Here is a 21,870-nt window from a genome sequence, read left to right on the forward strand (position 1 = left end):
TTCTTGGAATAATAGACTATATATCATTTGGATCAATATCCCTAGTTCCAGAATATTCTCAGTCATCTGGTTCTGCTACAGAATAAAGTTAGACTGGAAATAAGACAATGTTAAGTAAAAGAAACTTTCTTTGCCCACCCCACCTCCCATGGGCTCCGCTTGTAAAAGGAGTGCAACCAGAAATCCTATGCCCTACTAGATCTTTTCCATGGTACCAGCCTGCTGCTGAACTTTAGTTTCTCATTTTTAAATGGGGACAAAATACCTGTCCTACCAGTCTTAGGATTGATTTTTTTATTTAATGAGATTATATCAAAGTACTTTATAACGCACATAACAAACCTATAATGATATGGCTACTTTGTATTGAGCATTCTAGGAACAGTAGTGGAAGCTTTGTATATACTACCGTAGCTCATTTAAGCCTCAACATAAGCCTGCACAATTGTTATAATTACATTTGAAGTATAATGAGTTAATAGACACTCAAAGAGGTTGTGTGATTTTCTGAGGTCAAATAAGTTGAAAGGGGCAGAGGGAAGATCACCTCAGTATTACTTCCAAATAGAAGCTTTACTTTTCTTTCTACTCAGACTAAGGCAAGAGCACTATTTAAGTCTTTAAGAATGGTAGGCGGCATTAAGAAAGTGGGAGGAAGGGTCACTGAATAACCTGCCCCTTCAGCAAAGCTGACAAAGAAAGCACTCTGATAAAATCAATGCTTATATTTTAGAACAGACCACCTGAAAACCCCTGGGCTTCAGACATTTTAAAAATAGTTTTTATGTATTATATAAAGCGAAAGGGAAAAATAGATGTTTTAGATGCAAGAAGAACATGGTATGCCATCCCAGCCAGATCCAAGCTTAGATTTTTCATATGTTCCATTCTACTCATATTATTAAGCATATACACAAATCACAATGACACAAAATAGGAAAAATGTAAGAACTTCCTTTGATTTTAGAAAACAGATGATAAAAAACAGAAAATTCTTTTCAGAAATGCAGAAAAATATTTTTTTTTCATAATAGCTAACATGCCTTCCTTAGGCATTAAGATACGTTTCTGTTTATAATCTTAATACAGCTATATTTTTACTCTGTATAAAAATCAAGTCTCCCAGGAAAAACAGGGTATTTCAACACACTAATCTTTAAATTCCACCACTAAAAATGCAGGTACACACCCCAGTTTCTAACCCCTTAGACTATTTTGCACAATGGGTTTAAGTCATTGGAATGCATAAGTGCTCAACAAAGCAGCCCTGCCTCATACTGTATGATTTGGCAGTCAACATTCTTGTTTTCCAGTAAAACAGAAATTTCAAGAACAGAAACATTGGGCTTCTTGAAGTATCACTGAGGAAGAGAATGTTTCTGAGCAGCTTCTGAGCAAATTTATCTTAACAGGTTGATCACGGATCTGGGGTCTTCACTCCTCAATCATGTTAGCCACATGTTTGCTCAGTTATGGATAGTGTCGTGACCCACTTCACCATCGACCTGTATGTCTAAAGAAGAGAACTGGTCCTCAATCAATGAACCTTTGGCAGCATAACTTTCCTAAATTTCTGCCCTCCAAACCCAGGTTCTACTGGCATTACCAAGGCCATATCTACATTAGCCCATGGTGCCAAATACTCAACCGTAGTTCCTAGTTTGATGGCAAGTCCAGTCTTCATCCTATTCTCCCAAATGTCTTTAATCAAAGCCTCTGGGTTCTTAGTATCCTCAGGATGAAAGGCATATTGATTGGCTCCTACTGCGTCCACAAGCTTTACTCACTGTTCCAGCCTGGACACCATCCCATGTGTGTTAAAGAAAGGATCCTGGTCTAGCTGCTTTTGGAGACTCTACCACAAGGTGACCGAAGGTGGTCACCGTTACATTCAGGTGCAGAAAATTGGCCCTGGAGGCCAGCATCCTGAGGTACTCAGCCCCTAAGTTGTCCAGGTTGCTGTTGAGGCTGGATGGGATAATCTTACAGCTGGATGCCATGGTACTGGTTCCCAAGAGCCAAGTCCCACAATTCCCCTGGCAAGATAAAGGCATCATCCCAATTTGTCCTTGTTTTTTTTTTTTTTTAATGTTTAATGTGTTAGTACTTTAATCTTTAAGCAGTGACTAAATTTTCTTTTGAAGTAATGATTAATTTTCCCCAGTGTAAATCGAAGTAGAGACAAAAGTTGTAGCTTTTAAGAATTTATTTTAGAATCAGTTATGTTTTAAGTTTACTTGCCTACTATTCAAATGAGTCAGAACTAGCATCTTGCTTTGTTTTTGTTTCTTGGATGGGGTAAGATAACAGAAGAGCTGACTTATTTAGTGATTTTGCTAAAATATGCAAATGAATAACCTCAAATCTCCATTTAAGTGCCCTTTGTTAGTAATATAAATGTGGTCAAAGGGCTAGTAAACGTTTTTGTTCTCAACTTCCTTTCAAATAAATTCTATTTCAAATAAAATTCTTCCTTTCAAATAAAATTCTGTTATACTAATTTAATGTATACATCTACTATCATGCTAGTTCTCTCTTATTTTGTTACTCCTACAAAAAATTTGGCATATTTTCCTTATTTCGCATTTTAGTTTCCTTTTATCATCAATAAACTTACTTTTACCAAATTTTCAGAGTATGAAAATGTTTTCCCATCAAAGTTCTATGGTGTTGGACCTTTTTTTCTGAGGTAAAGAAACAGAAAGATCAATTTGGGGGAATTTCCCATCATGGGAACACACCAGCGCTTGCTAGTCAACTGGCCTACAGACACAGGTTGGCAAGTTCCTGTATGTATGGGCAGAACAGTAACAAGACATTTGAAGGCCTGTGAGCTTTGCTTTTTCACCCAATACTTTTCATCTAATCCTGGTACAACTGTGAAACTGGAGCCAGATATTCAGGACAAGACATTGTAGATCAATTGATAGTGTTTTGGAGGCTGCTGTAGGTGTAATCTCTAAGCGTCCACTTGGAAGAGGATCCAAGAGCAATGCGGATACTTTAGGATCTACTTTTTTTAAATAAGTAGTCATCCTATTTCAGACAATAGATATGTTATTGGGAGCTCTACTGTTAATTCTTGGTCCTTAGACCAGTGTCTGGGTACCTTCATTAGGTATGGAAATTTTATTTATATTAGAATTTGTCCCTGGATCCCAACCTAGGACTCAGAAATCAGGTCTTGGAGTAACATGCAGCTCTTATATGCATAACATAGATTAGGCATCTGTGGTGGCTCCAGAACTTCAGGACTCACCTGATCTGTCTTCCATACTGCCTTTTGGTTGATGCCAGATACAGGATCTTTCCTACCACAATTCTCTGCTATGTCCACTGATTCTTCTTGCAAGACCTCTCAGTGATCTGAGTACTTTCCTTTAATGTCATTCCTCAAGAGCTTGAGATACAATTGTTCTAGATATGCCTAGATCTGATCATTTCAATTAACTATATGGACTTTATATAAGGGCTGCATCACCAATATTAACCACAAAAACCACAGCAACAATGGAATAAAAAATCTTTCAAAAGATCCTTGAAAGGCTTCCAAATGTTCTCATTTTAACATTCAGAATACTTACTAGGTCCCTCAAGGTTCAGTCTGCACAGCCTAGGCCTTGCTATCTCACTGTGCCACTCCTCATCTCTTTCCTCACTCCCCTTATGCTTCAGCCACACTAATCTTTCTGTGCATGTGTGCAACCTGACTTAGGTCTTCCCACCTGCTGTTTGCTCTCTCTAGTCCACTACCTCCATCACCCTGCCCACACTTACCTAAATTCTGTTCATTTTTTAAACCTCAGCTTAAGCCTCATTTTCTTAAAGTTTTTCTTGAACACCCAGACTCAAGGTGGCTCTCCTTTTGTTTACCTTCTTAGCAGCCTAGACTTCTTTATAGTACATTGCACAAATGTATTTGTATAATTATGTAATTGACTGTTTAGTATTTCTCTCCTGCATTTAAAGAAAGCCACCAGGATCATGTCTATCTTATTCAATACTATACTTAGCATGGTGTCTTGCATGACACTCATTAACTTTTTTTGTATCATTAACTTTTTATTGAGTTAATTAAGCATTTTCATAATGCCTTCATGACTAAGCTTTCAAAGGATCCTTTTTTCTGTGTTGTCACATGTAGAGAACAACACATATTGTAACCTGGGTTCCCCTGAAAGCAGAGCCTAAGACAAAAGCTTCCTTGAGCCTTAATTGGTCTTAACGAGCAGAAGTGAAGAACAGGGAGAGTGATTGCTATAGACTGAATAGAGTCCCCTCAAAATTCATATTTTGAAGCCCTAACTCCCATTGTGACTGTATTTGGTGATAGAGTCTTAAGAAGGTAATCACTGTTAACTGAGGTCAAAAGAGTGGGGCCCAAATCTGAAAAACTGTGTTTTTATAAGAAGAGGAAGAGAGAAAGATCTCTCTTTCTCTCTCTCTCTGCCATGTGAGGATACAGTGAGAAGGTGGCCATCTGCAAACCAGAAGGAGAGCCTTCACCAGAACCCAACCATGCCAGTGCCCTGACCTTGGACTTGTAGCCTCCAGATATGTGAGAACATAAATTTTTATTGTTTAAGCCACTCAATCTATGGTATTTTGTTATAACAGCTCAAGCAGACTAATGCAATAATATAGAAAAGGAGATAAAAACCATTAAGAAATTGTGTTGTCTAGTTGGTCATAAGTATATGTGACTGATGCTTGATTTGATGGGATCTTAAAGAAGGCTTATGAAATGCAACTTACAACTGTTTGCCCTGGGAATGAAAAGAGGAAGCATATATCCTTCAGCCCCTATCACTCGTTAGTTAAGGATGACAGTAGTGTAAGAGCAAGAGGAAAGAGATACATGGTGCATCCTGAAGAAAGGCACCGAGAGGTTGCACCTGAATGTGACCAGTTGAAGCCTATGCAGAACGGGTCACTACAGCATTGGCTGGAAGAAAAAGTGGGACTGGTAGGATTTGAAGTGGCACACAAAGTGTCTAACACATAGTCCACCACAGAAGTATCATGTATTAAATATACACAAATAATTAGTTTTGTAAAATGGTTTTTAAACAATCTTCATATTTTTAGTATTTCTATAATTCTTATCTACATGGAAAAAGAAACGAGGCAGTTTTTGTAAACTAAAGTGGAAAAATAATTATGGCTGCAAGTAAATGCTGACTCTGAAATTATTTTAGTGATGCTTACAAATAGAATCTTGAAACATCATTTTTCAAGATGCCAAAAGAGATGATAATGATTATTTAAGCATTATTTATCTCAGAATCTAGACAGGATGGATATACCAAGTTAACAACTGAAAAGCAAGTTTAACATGTTTTTTTGTCACAAAGCAATAAGCTTTGAACTATAGTGAAAGCAACATTGAGAAATAACCTGTTTTAAAAGCTGCCAGAGACAGATATTGCCTAAGATGATAACTTTTTTAACATTAGTGATGACATGATAATTTGCCTTCTACTGCTGAAAATAATCCAAATAGCTTGAGCGTACAATTCTAGTCGAGCAGGGTATGATATGTTTAAGAGAAATACTGGAATAGTTTCCCCATGATTGCAAGCTTTTGATTTTTTAAAGAGAAAAGAAGACAAAGCTAGATATAGGCGGGACTTCAAGATAATTTGTACACATGGAAATTAGAAAGTAAATTTAGAGCTGCCACAAGAACCAATTATTTTTTCAAATACATCCTGAAAAATGCAAATAGTATAGAAAGATTATAATTAAAGCACCAGTTCACTCAAAGGCAACACTTTTAACAAAGTTTTTTATTTTTGGTGGTACTTACATATCTCTAAATAATATGCTTATATTACTATTTCTTGGTTTACCAATGTTAAATGCAACGAATGTACTTTTGCTCTCATAAACAATGAGATTTATGGATTTAGCTCTCATGGATTTAGCTCACTTTTGGAGAAATGTCTATTCAAGTCCTTTGCCCATTTTTAGGTTGAGCTATTTATTTTATCACTACTGAGTTGTAGGAACTCCTTATATATTTTGGATATTAATGTCGTATTAGATACAGTTTGCAAATATTTTCTCCCATTCCATAGGTTGTGTTTTCACTCTGTTGATTGTTTCCTTTACTATATAGAATCGTTGTAGTTTGATGTAGTCCCACTCTATTTTTGCTTTTGTTGCCTGTGATTTTGGTGTCATATCCAGGAAATCATTGTTAAGACCAATGTGATAAAGCTTTTCCCCTGTTTCCTTCTAGGAATTTTACAGTTTCACCTCTTATATTTAAATCTTTTATCCATTTGAGTTGATTTTTGTGTACAGCGTAAGATAAGGGTCCAATTTCTTTTGCATGTGGATATCCAATTTTCCCAGCACCATTTGTTGAAGAGACTATCATTTCCCCATTGTGTAGTCTTACCATCCTTGTCAAAGGTCATTTGACTGCATAGGTGAGGGTTCATTTCTGGGCTTTCTATTCTGTTCTATTGATCTATATTTTCGTCTTCATGTGAATGTCGTACTGTTTTGATCACTCTGGCTTTGTAATGTGTTTTGAAAGCAGGAAGTGTGAGGCTTCCAACTTTATTCTTTTCTCTCAAGTTTGTTCTGACTATTCAAGATGTTTTGTGGTTCCATATAAATTCTATGATTATTTTTTCTATTTCTCTGAAAATGCCCTTGGGATTTTGATAGAGATTGCATTGAATTTGTAGATCACTTTGGGTAATATGGGCATTTGACAATATTAAGTATTCCAATCCATGAACACATTTGTGTCTTTCCATTTGTGTCATCTTTAGTTTATTTCAGCAATATTTTGTAATTTTATATGTACAAGTGTTTCACATCTTTGGTAAAGTTTATTCCTAAGTATTGTATTCTTTTTGATGCTATTGAATTGTTTTCTTAATTTCCTTTTTGGATTGTTCATTGCTAGTTTGTAGAAACTTAATTGAGTTTTGTGTGTTGGTTTTTCATCCTGCAACTTTGCTGAATTCTTTAATTACTTCTAACAGTTTTTTATGTTTGGAATCTTTAGAGTTTTCTACATATAAGATCACGTCATCTGCAAACAGAGATGATTTTACTTCTTCCTTTTCAATTTGAATGCCTTTTATTTCTGTTCCTTACCTAATTGCTCTAGCTAGGACTTTCAGTAGTATGTTGAATTGAAATGGCAGGAGTGGGTATCCTTGTGTTTTTCTTGTTCTTCGAGGAAAAACTTTTGGATTTTCTCCATTGATTATGATGTTAACTGTGGCCTTGTCATATATAGCTTTTATTATGTTGAGATATTTTTCTTCTTTTCCTACTTTGATGAGTGTTTTAATCATGACAGGATATGGAATTTGTCAAATGCTTTTAGTATCTCTATTGAGGTGATCATGTGATGTTTATTCTTTGTTCTGTTAATGTAGTGTAACACACTGATTGATATTTGTATGTTGAACCATCCTTCCATTCCAAGGATAAATGCCACTTGGTCATGAAGTATGGTCCTTTTAATATACTAGTGAATTCAATTTGCTCATATTTTGTTGAGGATTTTTGCATATATATTCACCAGAGTTATTGGCTTGTAGTTTTCTTTTCTTGTAGTGTATTTTTCTGGTATTGGTATCAGAGTAATGCTGGTCTCATAAAATGAATTTGGAAGTGCTCCTGCATCTTCAATTTTGTGGAAGAGTTTGAGAAGGATTGGCATCAATTCTTTCTTAAATGTTTGGTGGACTTCGCCAGTGAAGCCATCTGGTCAGGGGCTTTTCTTTTTTGGAAGATTTTTGATTACTGATTCAAACTCCTTACTAGTTATATAGGTCTGTTCAGAATTTCTGTTTCTTCGTGATTTGGTCTTGGTAGATTGCATGTTTCTAGGAACTTATCCATTTCCTCGAGGCTATCCAATTTGTTGGTGAATAATTGCTCATAGTAATTTCTTCTAATCCTTTTAATTTCTGTGGCATCAGTTATAAAGTCTCCTCTTTCATGTCCAATTTTGAGTCTTCTCTTTTTTCTTAGTCTAGCTAAAAGTTTGTCAATTTTGTTGATCTTTTCAAAAAACCAACTCAGTTTCATCGATCTTTTGTATTGTTTTTCTAGTCTCTATTTCATTTATTTCTACTTTAAAGTTTATTATTTCCTTCTTTCTGCTAACTTTGGGCTTAGTTTGTTCTTCTTTTTCTAGTTCCTTCTGGTTTAGAATTAGGTTGTTTGTTTGAGATTTTTCATTTTTCTTAAATGTAGGCATTTGTTGCTATAAACTTCCTTCTCAGTACTGCTTTTGCTGCATCTCATAAGTTTTAGTATATTGTATTTTCATTTTCATTTGCCTCAAGATATTTTCTAATTTCTTTTTTGATATCTTCTTTGACCCATTGGTTGTTCAAGAGTGTGTTGTTAATTTCCACATATTTGTGAATATTCCAGTGTTCCTTCTATTATTGACTTCTGATTTCATTCTGTTGTGATTGGAAAATATACCTGGTATGATTTCAGTCTTCTTAACTTTGTTAAGACTAGTTTTGTGACCTAACATGTGTGGTTAAGAAAGCTGTGTATTCTACTACTGTTAGGTGAAATGTTCTGTATATGCTATTAGGTTCATTTGGTCTATAGTGTTGTTCAATTCCCCTGTTTCTTTATCTACCTTCTGTCTGAATTCTATCCATTATTTAAAGGGAGATATTGAAATCTTATAATATTATTGTAGGACTGTTTATTTTTCCCTTCAATTCTGTTGATGTTTCCTTCATATATTTGGCTGCTATGCTGTTAGGTGTTTATATATTTTTAATTGTTATGTCTTCCTTGTGTATTGACCCTCTTATTATATAATTTCCTTCTTTGTCTCTTTTGACAGTTTTTGACTTAAAGTCTATTTTGTCTGATATAATTAAGCCCTTCCTCTCCCAGCTTTCTTTTGGTTACCATTTGCATTGAATGTCTTTTTCTGTCCTTTAACTTTTACCGTATTTGTGTCCTTCAATTACAGTCTCTTCTAAACAGTATGCTTTTTTAATCCCTTCATCCACTCTATGTCTTTTGATTGGAGAGTTGAATCCATTTACATTTAAGTAGTTATTGATAGGGAAGGACTTACTGTTGTCATTTTTTTAATTGTTTTCTGTCTGTTTTGTAGCATTTTTGTCCCACTTTTCCTCTCTTTCTTTCTTCTTTTATGTTTTGTTGACTTTTGTGTGTGTGTGGTGATGTGCTTTGATTTCTTTCCTATTTTCTTTTGTGTATATTCTACAGGTATTTTCATTGTGGTTACCATGGGGTTTACATAAAACATCTTATAGTTATAACAATCTGTTTTAAGCTGATAATTTAACTTCAATTGCGTACAGTCTTCACTCTTACTTTCTCTGCTTTACACACTTTATGTTATTGATGTTACAAATTACATCTTTTTTTATACTTTTAGATACTAGCTTATACTAGTATACCATACTTTATATAACTTTTAAAATACTTTTGTCCTTAAACTTCTATACCAGAATTAAAAGTGATTTATGCACCACCATTACAGTATTCTGTGTTTGTATAGATATTTACATTTACTAGCAAACTTTATATTTTCATATACTTTTGTTCAGCATCCTTTTGTTTCAACTTGAAGGGTTTCCTTTAGCATTTCTTGTAAGACAGGTGTAGTGGTGATGAAATTCCTCAGTTTTTTTTTTAAATCTTGGAAGATTTTATTTCTCCTTTGTTTTTTGAAGGATGGTTTTGCCAGAAAAGTATTTTTGATTAACAGTTTTTCTTTTTCAGCACTTGGATTACAGGCATACCTCATTTTATTGTGCTTTGCTTTATTACACTTTGCAGATATTGCATTTTTCTAAGACTCCCCCCACCACCAGCAAAAAGATTACAACTTGCTGAAGGTTCAGATGATGATAGCACTTTTTAGCAATAAAGTATTTTTTAATTAAGGTATGAACATTGTCTTTTTTAGACACAGTACTATCACACACTTAATAGACTACAGTATAGTGTAAACATAACTTCTTTATGCACTGGGAAACCAAGAAGTTCATGTGACTCACTTTATTATGATGATCTGAAACCATACCTGCAATATCTCCAAGGTATGCCCGTATATCACCCCACTCTCTTCTGGCCTTCAAAATTCCTGCTGAAAAATCCACTGATAGTCTTATAGAGTTTCTGTTGGACATGGTGAGTTGTTTTCTCTTGCTGCTTTCAAAATTCTCTCTTTGTGTTTAATTTTTGACAGTTTGATTATGATGTGTCATGTGTGCATTTCTTTGGATTCATTATGGTTGGAGTTTGTTGGGCTTCTTAAGTCTAAATGTCCACTTCCTTCCCCAGATTTGGCAAGTCTTTAGCCACTATTTCTTTAAATAGACTTTCTGTCCTTTATTCTCTTTCTTCTTCTTCTGGGACTACCATGATGCATATATTGGTCTTCTTAATGGTATCCCATATGTTCCTTAGGCTTTCTTCACTTTATTATTATTTTTTCTTTTTTGTCTTTTTGGATTGTCCGATTGGATTATTTCAAATGACTTGTCTTCAAATTCACTGATTCTTTCTTCTGCTTGATTGAGACTGATATTGAACCCTCTAGTGAATTTTTCAGTTCAATTATTGTATTCTTCAACTTTCAAAATTTTTTCTTTTGATTCTTTTTAATAGTTTATATCTCTTTGTTGATATTCTAATTTTGTTCATGTGCTGTTTTCTTGAGGCCATAGAGTATCTTTATAAGGGCTATTTTAATTCTTTGTCAGGTAATTCATATACCTCCATTTCTTTAAGATAAATTTCTGGAGATTTATTTTGTTCCTTTATTTGGGCCGTGTTTCCCTGTTTCTTAATATGTCTCATAACTTTGTGTTGGGATTGGTACATTTGAAATAACAGGCACCTCTCCTAGTCTTTGTGGACTGGCTTTGTCCAGACAAAGACCCTTGCTAAGCCACTTGACTAGAGATTCTGGGGGCCTTGTAACCTTTTTCTTGGGGGGAGGAAGAGGATGCAACTTCTCTGAGTCTATGTGTGTAATTTCTCAATTAGAGAGGGTTGCTGGTTTATTTTTCCAGACGTTCACAATCTCTTGCTCCCTCTGGTGTCTGTCTGTGGCACTGCTAGTTCTCTGGTTCTACAATAGCAAGCGCTCTGCTGTCACTTGTTCTGAGGCTACCAGGTATCCACAGTATGCTGGCTCCCCATCAGCACGTGGCATCAGGTGAGACAAATACAAATTCCTTGGGCACTCTTCCACAAAGCTTGAACACCAGACACATGCTCCACTCCTCTCACTCCTTCCAGAGGGAGAAGCCTCAAGTTCTTCATCTTCTCCTGAATGCACTGAACCATCTTAGTCACAGCAATCCACTGTACCCTTCTTCTTTGTTCTCAATGCACCCAGGCATCCAAACTATGATGGGTGCAGCAGTGCCCTGAATGAGACAAGACAGAAACCAGTCCTTCAGGCTGTCCCCTGAAGAGCTGGAATGTAAGATGCAGCCTATACTCTTCTCTTTCTCACCAGTGTAAAAAATATGAGCTAGGGTGTTCTTTACCTCTGCTGAGCTGAGTACCAGCTTGGAGGAGGGGCTGATGCAGCTAAAATGAAATTGCTCTTCTTACCCACTTGAACGTGACTGTTCTCAGCTTTGCATTCATGTAGGGTACTGGAACATCTTAGCTGGATTCTGGGATTCTCATTAGAGTATTTTGATCTGTATATTTTTTGTTAAATTGATGTTTCTATGGGAGAATGAGGGTTAGGGCTTTCTATTTTGCCACCTTGTGATGTCACTCCTTCCCTGATTTGTTCTTGAGCTCTACCACACATTTGTCATTCTGAGAGTTCTTTCACTGCTTTCCTAGGTTAGAACCGCTCTTTTTTTCATCCCACATCTTCCTTTTTATTCATCAATTTGCATTCTAATTAAGGATGCATGCAAGAAAAACTGAAATCTACCAAGAATTAACTTTTTAAATTCTTCCTTACATTTGATTTGATGGTTTGGCTCAATATAGAACTCTAGGTTCAAAATAATTTTTCCTCATAATGTTAATAGCATTAATGAGAGAAAATTCTAATGCCATTCTATGAAGAAGGAGTATGTGTGTATGTAGTAGTGGGGGGAGGATTTCTGGAATCAACTATTCTATAGTCAGACTCTCAATTAGTTCCCATATTTTCAATTCCTCCTCTTACTCTACTTTGTAGACTGTGAGCCCTTCTCTTAGTCCAGACCTTCTTTGGGATTCTACTGGGTAGACTATGTCCTTCTTTTACTACAGTTGGAAGGAGATATATATTTTAGGTAGTTATTAGGAGTGGACTGCCTAGGTTTAACTTCTGACTCTGATTTTTCTAGCTGTGTAACCTTGGTCAAGTTACTTGTGTCTCAATATTTTCATGTGGATAATACTACCTATTATAAGGATTAAATGTAAAAGTATTGCTATTGCATGATTATTCCTCTGTTCTGCTTTTTCAAAGATCCTGCTTTCTTATGCTTTTCATATTCCATTTATTTACATCTCTCTTTTGCTGATGTTTCTCTCATGTTTCTTTTTATATATTTTTTTTTTTGCTTAATGAATTCTAGGTAATGAGAGAAAATAAACATATTTGTTCAGTCCTGTTTCTTAAACCAGAAACCAAATCTGATACTTAATTTTATAAAATACTCAGTAATTCAGTAGTTTAGTGTTATTTGTTATTCAATAATTTAAACTTTTTAAAAACTAAGTTATTCTCTTTATGTGCATATATTATCTTTAATATATTTGCCCAGTGATCTAATGACCCAGGATCAAAATTAGATAGGAATTTGTTTCTTTTGATTTTAGTAATAGTGGCAAACTGTTCTAATGCTGGTTGTAATTAAATTCTCTTTAAAGCATTGGAAGCAAAATGAAAAGAATGTCAGCATATTAAAGACAGCCTAACGTTTTTGTGTTGTATCAAGGTGAAAGCTAACAGTTTTATTGCATTTTGTGAAGGACTGAAAAATGAACCAGAAGATAATGCTGGTGATTATCATCATGATGATAGCAGTCACAATTTCAAAACTGCCTAAATGTGTTAGGCACTTCATATATATCATGTTACTTATTCTTCAAAATAGCTCTACTAGGTAAGCATTTTTATGCCCATTTTACTTATGAGGAAACCAAGATTTAGAGTGCTTAAATAATTTGTCCATGGCCACCCAGCCAGTGAAGGACAGAGCTTTCTGACACAAAGGCCTGTGTTCTATGACACTATGTACAACTAACCTGAGACTTAGGAAGCTGCAGCTTGAATAAGTTGCATTAATGAATGTCTATTACTGCATTTCAAGTGCCTTTGTGTCCCTTTTACTGTAACTCCTCCTTCTGATATCATGGAGGTCATTGCAGCTGCCCAGAGTAGCTAATGCTTCCATATACCATTCCTTTAAAATGCTTGTCACCAACTTTCTCACTGGAACTCTCTGCTTTCTTAGAGGCCCAGCCTCAGGTGACCCCAGCTGGGGAATCCTCTAACCTCCCTTAGTGAGAGCAGGTACCATGCCTGTCTGCATTGCCCAAGTTAAGTAGAGTTCCCTGCAATAATAGACACTTAATACTCAATGAAGAATGAATGAGTGGTGGAAAAGAACAGACTAAATTCCTGATGTAGAAGACAGAAGAGAGACTGTTGCTCAGGCAGAGGGATTTGCCAAGTAGAAACTATAAGATATTTTCCAATAGAAACAATATTAGAAGCGATAGTTAGGTTCTACAGTTCAATTGATATCACTAAAACATCAGTCTAACTAACTTTCAAGTTATGTAATATATGTGGGTTAATCTGGTAACCCAACCACCATTTATATAAAATGCTTCTATAAGAAAATGCTTTCTGAAGGGCAAATATTAGTCTTATGAATAAATTTTTGGAAACACAAAATTTGTAAATTGAAGTTAATATTTAAGACCATTATTTTGTTGGCAATCTTTGCTTGCGTCTTCTCATTATATAGAACATGAAGTTAAAAACTGTTTTATATTATATAAATAATACCACGATGCCCAACTGTTTTTTATTCTCTCTGCTCTTACCCCAACCCGGCATTCATCATGTTACCTTATATGTAGTAGGTAATCAAAAAACTTTTGAGTATTGGTTGTTTGAGTTTTAATAGGACTATCACTTATCACAAAGAATAGTACATCCTGAGATACCTAGGGTTCTTTCTTCAATCTAGCTTTAATTTTGAATTACATAGAAAAATTATAAATGATCTTAAGAATATGAATTAAATAGCTGATTTTAATTGATATGCTTGTACAATATTAATAAAAGTAAATAATAATAATAATTATTATTATAATAATAGATTTGGATTTTTATCATGTTTTCCTCTTGACTTATAATTTAGGGGCAAATGGTCATTGAAAGGTCTAGAAGACATCCTGGTTTGAAAGGCCCCAACAACCCTGTGTTCTAAACTTTGCTTTTAAAAATTTCCTCTGACTGGGAAAGGGAGGGAATGACCTCTCATTCGAAGAAACCCTATAGAGTGGTCCAGATTCCTAGCAATATATCTATCCTGCTTTCTGGAAATACTGTGTCTTTGAGTTTAGGCTGACCTAAATACTTATCTCTCAGATGGAGGAAGGCTGTGACTGGGAAGAAGGATCCATTATACATTTGTTTTGAGTACACTGACAAAAAGATACTTGTTTCACAAAAGGCACTATTTTGCTTTTTCAGGTGTAACTGTGTGGAACCACATAATCCTAGCAATGATACATTGAAGGAATGGAGGAAGTCCAATATTTCTGCCTCTGACATAATTTGGGAGAATCTAACTGTGTCAGTAAGTGAAACATTGAAAAATAAGTCATATCTTGAATCTTATTACTATAACGGCTTTTATTGACATGTTGAGTGAATTATTGCCACTATGGTAAATTGTTTTGAAGGCATACTGTTGTAAAAGTGATAGTTTTGTCTTAATTTTAATTTCATTCATTTCAGGTATTCATCAGTACACTGGGGTTTTCTTTCATTATAAAGTTTTTCTAATATTTAGTAGGCCTGAGTGCTCTAAAAGCACACATATATGGTATTATATGACTAGATTAACTGAAAGCACATTAAATAAGAGTGGTGTTGACCTAAATGAAACCATATGGCAGAATTAAGTCGACCTTCTGTGTAAAGAACCCAGAACGCTTTTACTTTACTCTGTAACACTGCTCCAGCTGTTCAGAACATGCTGAGGGGGAGGGGATGTTTGTTAATATTTTAGTGTAAATATTGAAGTCTTTGGGAAGAACAAAAGTCACTTCTCTCAACAAAATTCTGGCATGTCCCTCAACAAAGGCTTTTTTACTTCCTTTTTTTTTCTTACCTCCCACTTAAGAAAGGGGATGGCAATATATTTTTCACCTATCAAGGTTAAATCCTGTACCTTTTAAAAACTTTTTTGGCTTTCTTCTGTATTGTGATTTATTTTTTTTCTCTCATAGCCGCATTTCTCAGTTCTTAATCTCTTATGTTTGTGTACCTCTTTTTTCATCTATCAAACCTCATAATTGGAAAAATTCAAAGACTATGCTTTTAATAAATATTAAAATGAGTCATCCTAGTTTCTTTTCTATTCTTCCCAGTTACAGACATGGCATTCCAGAGTTTCTACCACTTTACCTACTTGTATAAGCTCAAATCCTATTATAACCATCTGCATAAAACTATATGAATTCTGTTTCATTTTGTGGAACAGATATCATGTTAGTAAGTGAGACAGTTAGAGGAATGTGGAAATCTTTTTTGCTGTACAAATATCATAATACTCTAAACATGATTCTTATAAGAGCACTTGACCTATTGCCTATTTTCTCAATTTTCCCCTTTACATGTTTTCTTTCAGAATCAAAATCAAATGATTTACCCTCCACTTAAAATTCTACCTTGACCTATATTTTACTACCTTTTTTCTTTAGAATAAGCTTTTACTTACTCTTGTTTACTTTTCTTCTGTTATAGTTAACATTTATTCTGTTCCATCTGTTTTTCCCTAGAAAAATAATCTTACCACACCACTTCCTCTCAGAGAGCCATTTAAATTGACCAAGAAAAGAAATGATGAGCTGAGCAAGAAAGAATTCGATAGTTATTCAGTATTTAGACATGAGGTCATGGTTGATATATTCAGCAGTGTATCTTCCATCTATATTTCCCTTTTGTGGACAATAAGGATATTAAGTCTAACAAGTCCCTTGCTTGTGTTCCTCGTTTTGGTGTCCCCTTCAATACAGAAACCCAATAATCCCACCTGTAAATTATTTAAGATGATAATTTACTCTATGTGTTTTATAATCTCTGAATAATGTTAAATATAATATTCGTTTTATCTAATAACAAATCCTGAATAAATACCTTCTAAAAGACTCACAGCACAATTGATCTGGCTAACCATGAGTTAATTTTAGGCATTAGAAGTTTTAGGGTCAAGCTGAGTACAGTGAAAAATATTTTGCAATCAAAGCAAATCTACCACTGTGGTTGTTTTTTTTTTTTTTTTTAAGTTCTGTGCTTGGTGTTAACATTCTGGCAGAAATTTTCATTTTGTTTTTCGTTAGTTAAAAGCAGTATTTGCAATGAATAATTGCTAATCTTGACCAGAAATAGCCTTCATCACCAAAGGGAATGCTACATAATGAAAAAATGTTACAATTGTTAAGTCAGTGAAGACCATTATATTGTTTTTGTCTTAATTGCTGTGCTTGGTTTTTTTCTCAGCATAATTATCAGTATCACCAAAAGCATTTTATTAATAAAGCACTATGCTAATGGCTATTATAACCAGTTTTATAAAAGTAGTGATATAATATTTACTTTATATATTATTCATTTGCTAATTTTTTATTGAATTGTTACATATCTCATGAATTGTAATTTATACCTTGCTAACTCAGTGAGTGCAAAGAACTTAACTTTCTTTGATTCTCCCAAACTGCTATATGCAAAGTGAGTGTTCAATAAACATTTAATGATTGTTTTGAAAAATTGTCTCATATTACAAATTTACTATTTAATGCAAGTATTTTGTTTTGGTTCATTTTGTTTTTCAGCTTTATTGAGGTGTAACTGACAAATAAAAATTATGTAAAGTTATGGTGTACAATACATACCTGTTACCTCACATAGTTACCTTTTTTGGGATGAGAACAATTAAGATCTATTCTCAGAAAATTTCAACTATATAATATAGCACTGTTAACCATAGTTACCATGTTATATATTAGATCTTTAGAATTTATTCATTCCGCATAACTGAAGCTTTCTACCCTTTGACCAATATTTCCTCATTTTCCCCTCTCCCCTCAGCTCTTGGTAACCATCATTCTACTCTCTGCTTCTATGAGTTTGACATTTTTAGGTTCCACATATAAGTGAAATCATGCGGTATTTGTCTTTCTGTGTCCGACTTATTTCACTTAACATAATATCCTCCAGATTCATCCATTTTGTTGCAAAGGACAGGATTTCCTTCTTTTTTAAGGGTGAATGATATTCCATTGTATATTTATACTACATTTTCTTAATCCACAGACATTTAGGTTATTTCCATATCTTGGCTATTGTGAATAATATTTAATTCAAGTCTTTTATATCAGGCTAGAATACTTAGGTTTATACACATATATATATAAGCAGTATGTCAAAATCAGTCATTATAAGCAATTCCTAGGCAAGGTTTAAAATATTCACAAGCAATTAACTAGTGATTGGTTAAGAATTGTCTCAGTGCCAGAATTGCAGATTTAACTTCTATGTATATAAGGGGCAAGACACTAATGCCGACTTTAATATATTATTTTATCAAACTTAATTTTTACCAGCTTATACAATTGTTGAAACTTAGAACACGTTCGAAGAATAATTAATAGAAATGAGTTTGTCAACAAGCATTTTTCTCATTTTTGTAAGTGAAACCATATGTTAGGCTCAAAATAAGAACAGGATTTAGATTTGGTTTTCATTTCTAAATCTCAGGACTTGTTCTGTGTGTGTGTGTGTGTGTCAGAGGTACAGTTAGTAAAAATCAGAAAATAAACATAGAATTTAGTAGGTCACAATTTTTCTAATAACATACTATCCCCCAAGAAGGAGGAAAAAAATAAATATCTATTTCAGATTTGCTTTGAATTACAGTAACTAGGCAAGCTATTGGCAATTTATTATACATTATAAGACAGTTAAATAATCCTTTAAACGACATGTATATTCTTAAGAATTGAGAATAAGACCCAGCCATGTACCAGGAATATTTAGAAGACTTTTATATCTGCACAGAAGAGTGAAGATGATCACAGATCTGTAGATAATGTGTTTACAATGCAGTTTCTAGATCCGCCTTGTATTTTGCCATTCTGCTTAACCGTTGGTTTGCTTAGTAATTACCTTGCTATCATCTCTGGACAGGGGCAAGAGAAGGGACTAAAAAATGCAAGGATTTATTTTTGCTACTTTATTTTTGAAGAGTTTTGAGAGAAGAAAAATTAAAGCTATAATTAAGGCCTGGGGGATTTTTCTTTGGTTTTTCAGTTATCTAAGTTATTGTGCTCTCTATTAGTTAACATAAATAATGGGAATTCAACTTTAGCTAGCAAGGAAGGTATTTGCAGTTAGATTAGAAAAGGGGACAGAATTCTTTTAGATAATTCTAAGGTATACTAACAATATTTCTCAAGAATCCTAGCCGTAGGGGTAGCTGCCCCAAATAGATTTTACTAGTTGGTCGGTTGATTTTGGATAACAATGTAGCTAGCTGTGATTTATTCTAGAATCTTTTGAAGGTATTTATTTTCTGCTGTACAAGGACTCCAGGACCTGAGGTAGACTCTGTGTTGGTGATCAATCCATCAGTTTATATTTTTCTCTAAGATCTTCCCGTACTGTGGCACAATTCAATTTTTGTTCAGGTCCCAAGTGTCTCAACTACTAATGAGGTCACTGTCTCGCTTAAACCATTCTTTTCTCTGTTTTGAAACAAAAAATTAATACTTTAGTAATCTAATCTTTAAAATAAAATAAGAGAAAACAAAACAAGTTTGAAAGAAAATTTTTTATTTCAAAATATTAATGTTTAAAAGGCTCAGTTTTTCTTGGAGAAAGGAAATTTTTTTGACTTTGCTGCCACCTCATGGCTAAGGCAGTAATTGGAAATGATCCGTCGGGGCTTATAAAAATCTATACCAGGAAAAAAAGTCCATGGAGAAGTCATAGTAAATTTGCCTTGCTCATGTAGTAACTTTTTCTTTTTTGTTCTGTTATCTAAGTTTGAGCCCCATCTTTGACTCTGAATTTGATTCCAGTAATAATATATCATAGTTTCCTTCTTGCCTTTCTCACCTTTCTTGGTAGCTTTTGGACTAGATAATTCTACAAAATCACTGTTTTTCTTTAATATGCAATAGTCCCACTATAGGCACCATGTTTGTGTCACACTTTTCCTGCCCCCCCTGCAGTGGTGAAGCCATAACAAATTTCTTCTCTATGCTTCAGTTTCCGCAGACATGAAATAGAAATAATAACATCTACCTATTTTATAGGGTTAAGGTGAAAATTAATTAAGATGAATTTAAATGGTTTGGCGTAGTGTCTGCCTCTAGTAACTACTCACTTATCAAGTATGCCATGTTTTCAATAAATCTGTGTTAGGAACTTAGTAGACATTAGGTTAGGTGCACGTTGATTGGTAAATCGGTTTTATAGGTTTAAATTTAATTTGAAAAAGGCACATTTTTAGAAGTGGTTCATGTTCAAATTTAACATAATATAAATCTTTGCTATTTTTCACTACCTATCCAAATAGAATTCTAAAACATGCTGTGCTGTCTATTAAATCATTGTGGGAGCCGTAGATGAAAAACTTCAGCATCTCAACTGCAATTGGATCTTGAGATGTTAGTTTTCTGGAAGAAATGTGTTCATTTGTTTTATTTCCTCTGGCAGGAATGCAAATCATTGCATGGAGAATATGTTGGACGAGCCTGCGGCCACGATCACCCATATGTTCCAGATGTTCTGTTTTGGTCAGTGATCCTGTTCTTTTCCACAGTTACTCTGTCAGCCACCCTGAAGCAGTTCAAGACCAGCCGCTATTTTCCTACCAAGGTAGTTAGACTACAATTCTCCTGATCAAAACGTACACCAACATAAAGCATGTTATGGGGTCATATGTGTTTTAGGACAAAAGAAAGGGCAATTGCTATTATAAAAGGAGCCACTAAAAGACTTTTGTGTGAGTGGGCTGTCATTTTAGGAGTGGGATGCAGGGAGAGAAGTGAAGAGAAAGCATTTATTTCATGATACAGGTGCTAGTAGCAGTACACATGCTCTCTAGGCTTTTCTCCTAACTTCAAATCCCAAGGGTAAACTTTCACTTTCCCACTTATGCTTCTGGAAATCAAAAGCACACGCTGCATTACTGACTGTCACTTTCTTGCCCAGTGAACAGTGGGAACTATTCCAGCCTGACGGATACCTCATAGGAGCCTCTGTTACATTCTCTAATTGGGAAAGCCCCTGCAAGACTCATTGGAACACTATTCTCTTTTTCGTTTTTAAAGTGTCAGTCCCTCCCCCTAACCCACCACGTTTGCATCTGCATATTTGGAAAGGAAAGTAAACAGAGAAATAGCTTAGTTCAATATTTAACACTGCAAAGTGACACCTATAATGTCTGACTCAGCCAAAAAAAAAAAAAAAGAAAGAAACAAGAAAACAAGCTTTTCAGGGATGAGCTAAAGATTATGATCAAAATTGCTCTCTGGGAAAATGTTTTAAGAACTGTTTCTTCTAGAGAAAACTTCTGTTTTTGTCACCTCTTCCTTCCCTAAGGTGGAAGATTCCTTCTTTCCCCCGAAAGCTTAATCTGAGTAATACAAAATTATTTTTTTGTAAGTTGAAACAGTAATCCGCCTTTTGGGTGTTTGCATGTGTATCATAAAGGTAACCTGGTAGAAGCCGGATCTTGATAATTATATAAGGATTTTTGCTCAAAGATGGCTTTATAAGTGAGAAATGGCTTTAAAAACTGGTTACATAGAATGACTTCTAAATTTGCCCACTCTCTTGTGCACATTCGCTGCTGCCATACTTATATCCCAGATAAACTAAAATATTATGCTTCTTCAATAAAAGTAGATAATTTTATTTTATGGTTCTTCAGGCTTATCATATTAAAGTGTTACCTGTGTGAGAAAAAGTCCTCAAATTCAGGCAAATTCTGGCCATGAAACTTTATTCTGTGTGCTAAACATTCACACACTTGGATTCATAATAAACTTAGATTTTAAATAAATGCTAAAAACAGCACAATCACCATTGTAACTATTCCATAATGCCTCATTCTGGAAAGGTTGAGTGTGTATTCATCTTAATGACAGAGATACATAAATATCCATTCAGGTTCTGACAGAGCTAATGGTAATATTATAAATGTATGCATAAAGTGTAATATTATGATATTATGTCATAAAGTGTTTATACAGTGTGACTCTAGATTATGTTCCTGAGTACTCCTCACTATTTATAGTTCCTTCAAGTGACAAGCGTTTTCATTATTTTTAGGTTCGATCCATAGTGAGTGACTTTGCTGTCTTTCTTACAATTCTGTGTATGGTTTTAATCGACTATGCCATTGGGATCCCATCTCCAAAATTACAAGTACCAAGTGTTTTCAAGGTGAAGTTATCATAGCATTTACTATCTATTTCTCCATCTCTGTAGGTCTAATCTTCATTTAGATAATGGCTGTAACCCTAAGACTTGGGATTTTCATGAAAATATAAACAATATAGATTTAAAAAGCAGTAAATCAAAATCCCACAGCATGACTAAAGTTTTGG

At 34.5% G+C, this 21,870-nt stretch overlaps 1 protein-coding gene and 1 pseudogene across 1 annotated transcript in view; one reads left to right on the plus strand and one right to left on the minus strand.

Moving 5' to 3' along the window:
• The window catches only part of SLC4A10 (solute carrier family 4 member 10), a 197,261-nt gene that overhangs the window by 142,089 nt on the left and 33,302 nt on the right, over positions 1-21,870 (plus strand). The window contains exons 16-18 of the mRNA XM_046658900.1: positions 14,720-14,825; positions 19,973-20,134; positions 21,593-21,706. Coding sequence (XP_046514856.1) covers positions 14,720-14,825; positions 19,973-20,134; positions 21,593-21,706 — 382 coding nt within the window. The remainder of the gene's footprint in view (positions 1-14,719; positions 14,826-19,972; positions 20,135-21,592; positions 21,707-21,870) is intronic.
• Positions 1,359-2,000, minus strand: LOC124238213 (ribulose-phosphate 3-epimerase-like; annotated as a pseudogene).

This window comes from Equus quagga, chromosome 4, assembly GCF_021613505.1.
Source record: "Equus quagga isolate Etosha38 chromosome 4, UCLA_HA_Equagga_1.0, whole genome shotgun sequence".
NCBI classification, from domain to species: Eukaryota; Metazoa; Chordata; class Mammalia; order Perissodactyla; family Equidae; genus Equus; species Equus quagga.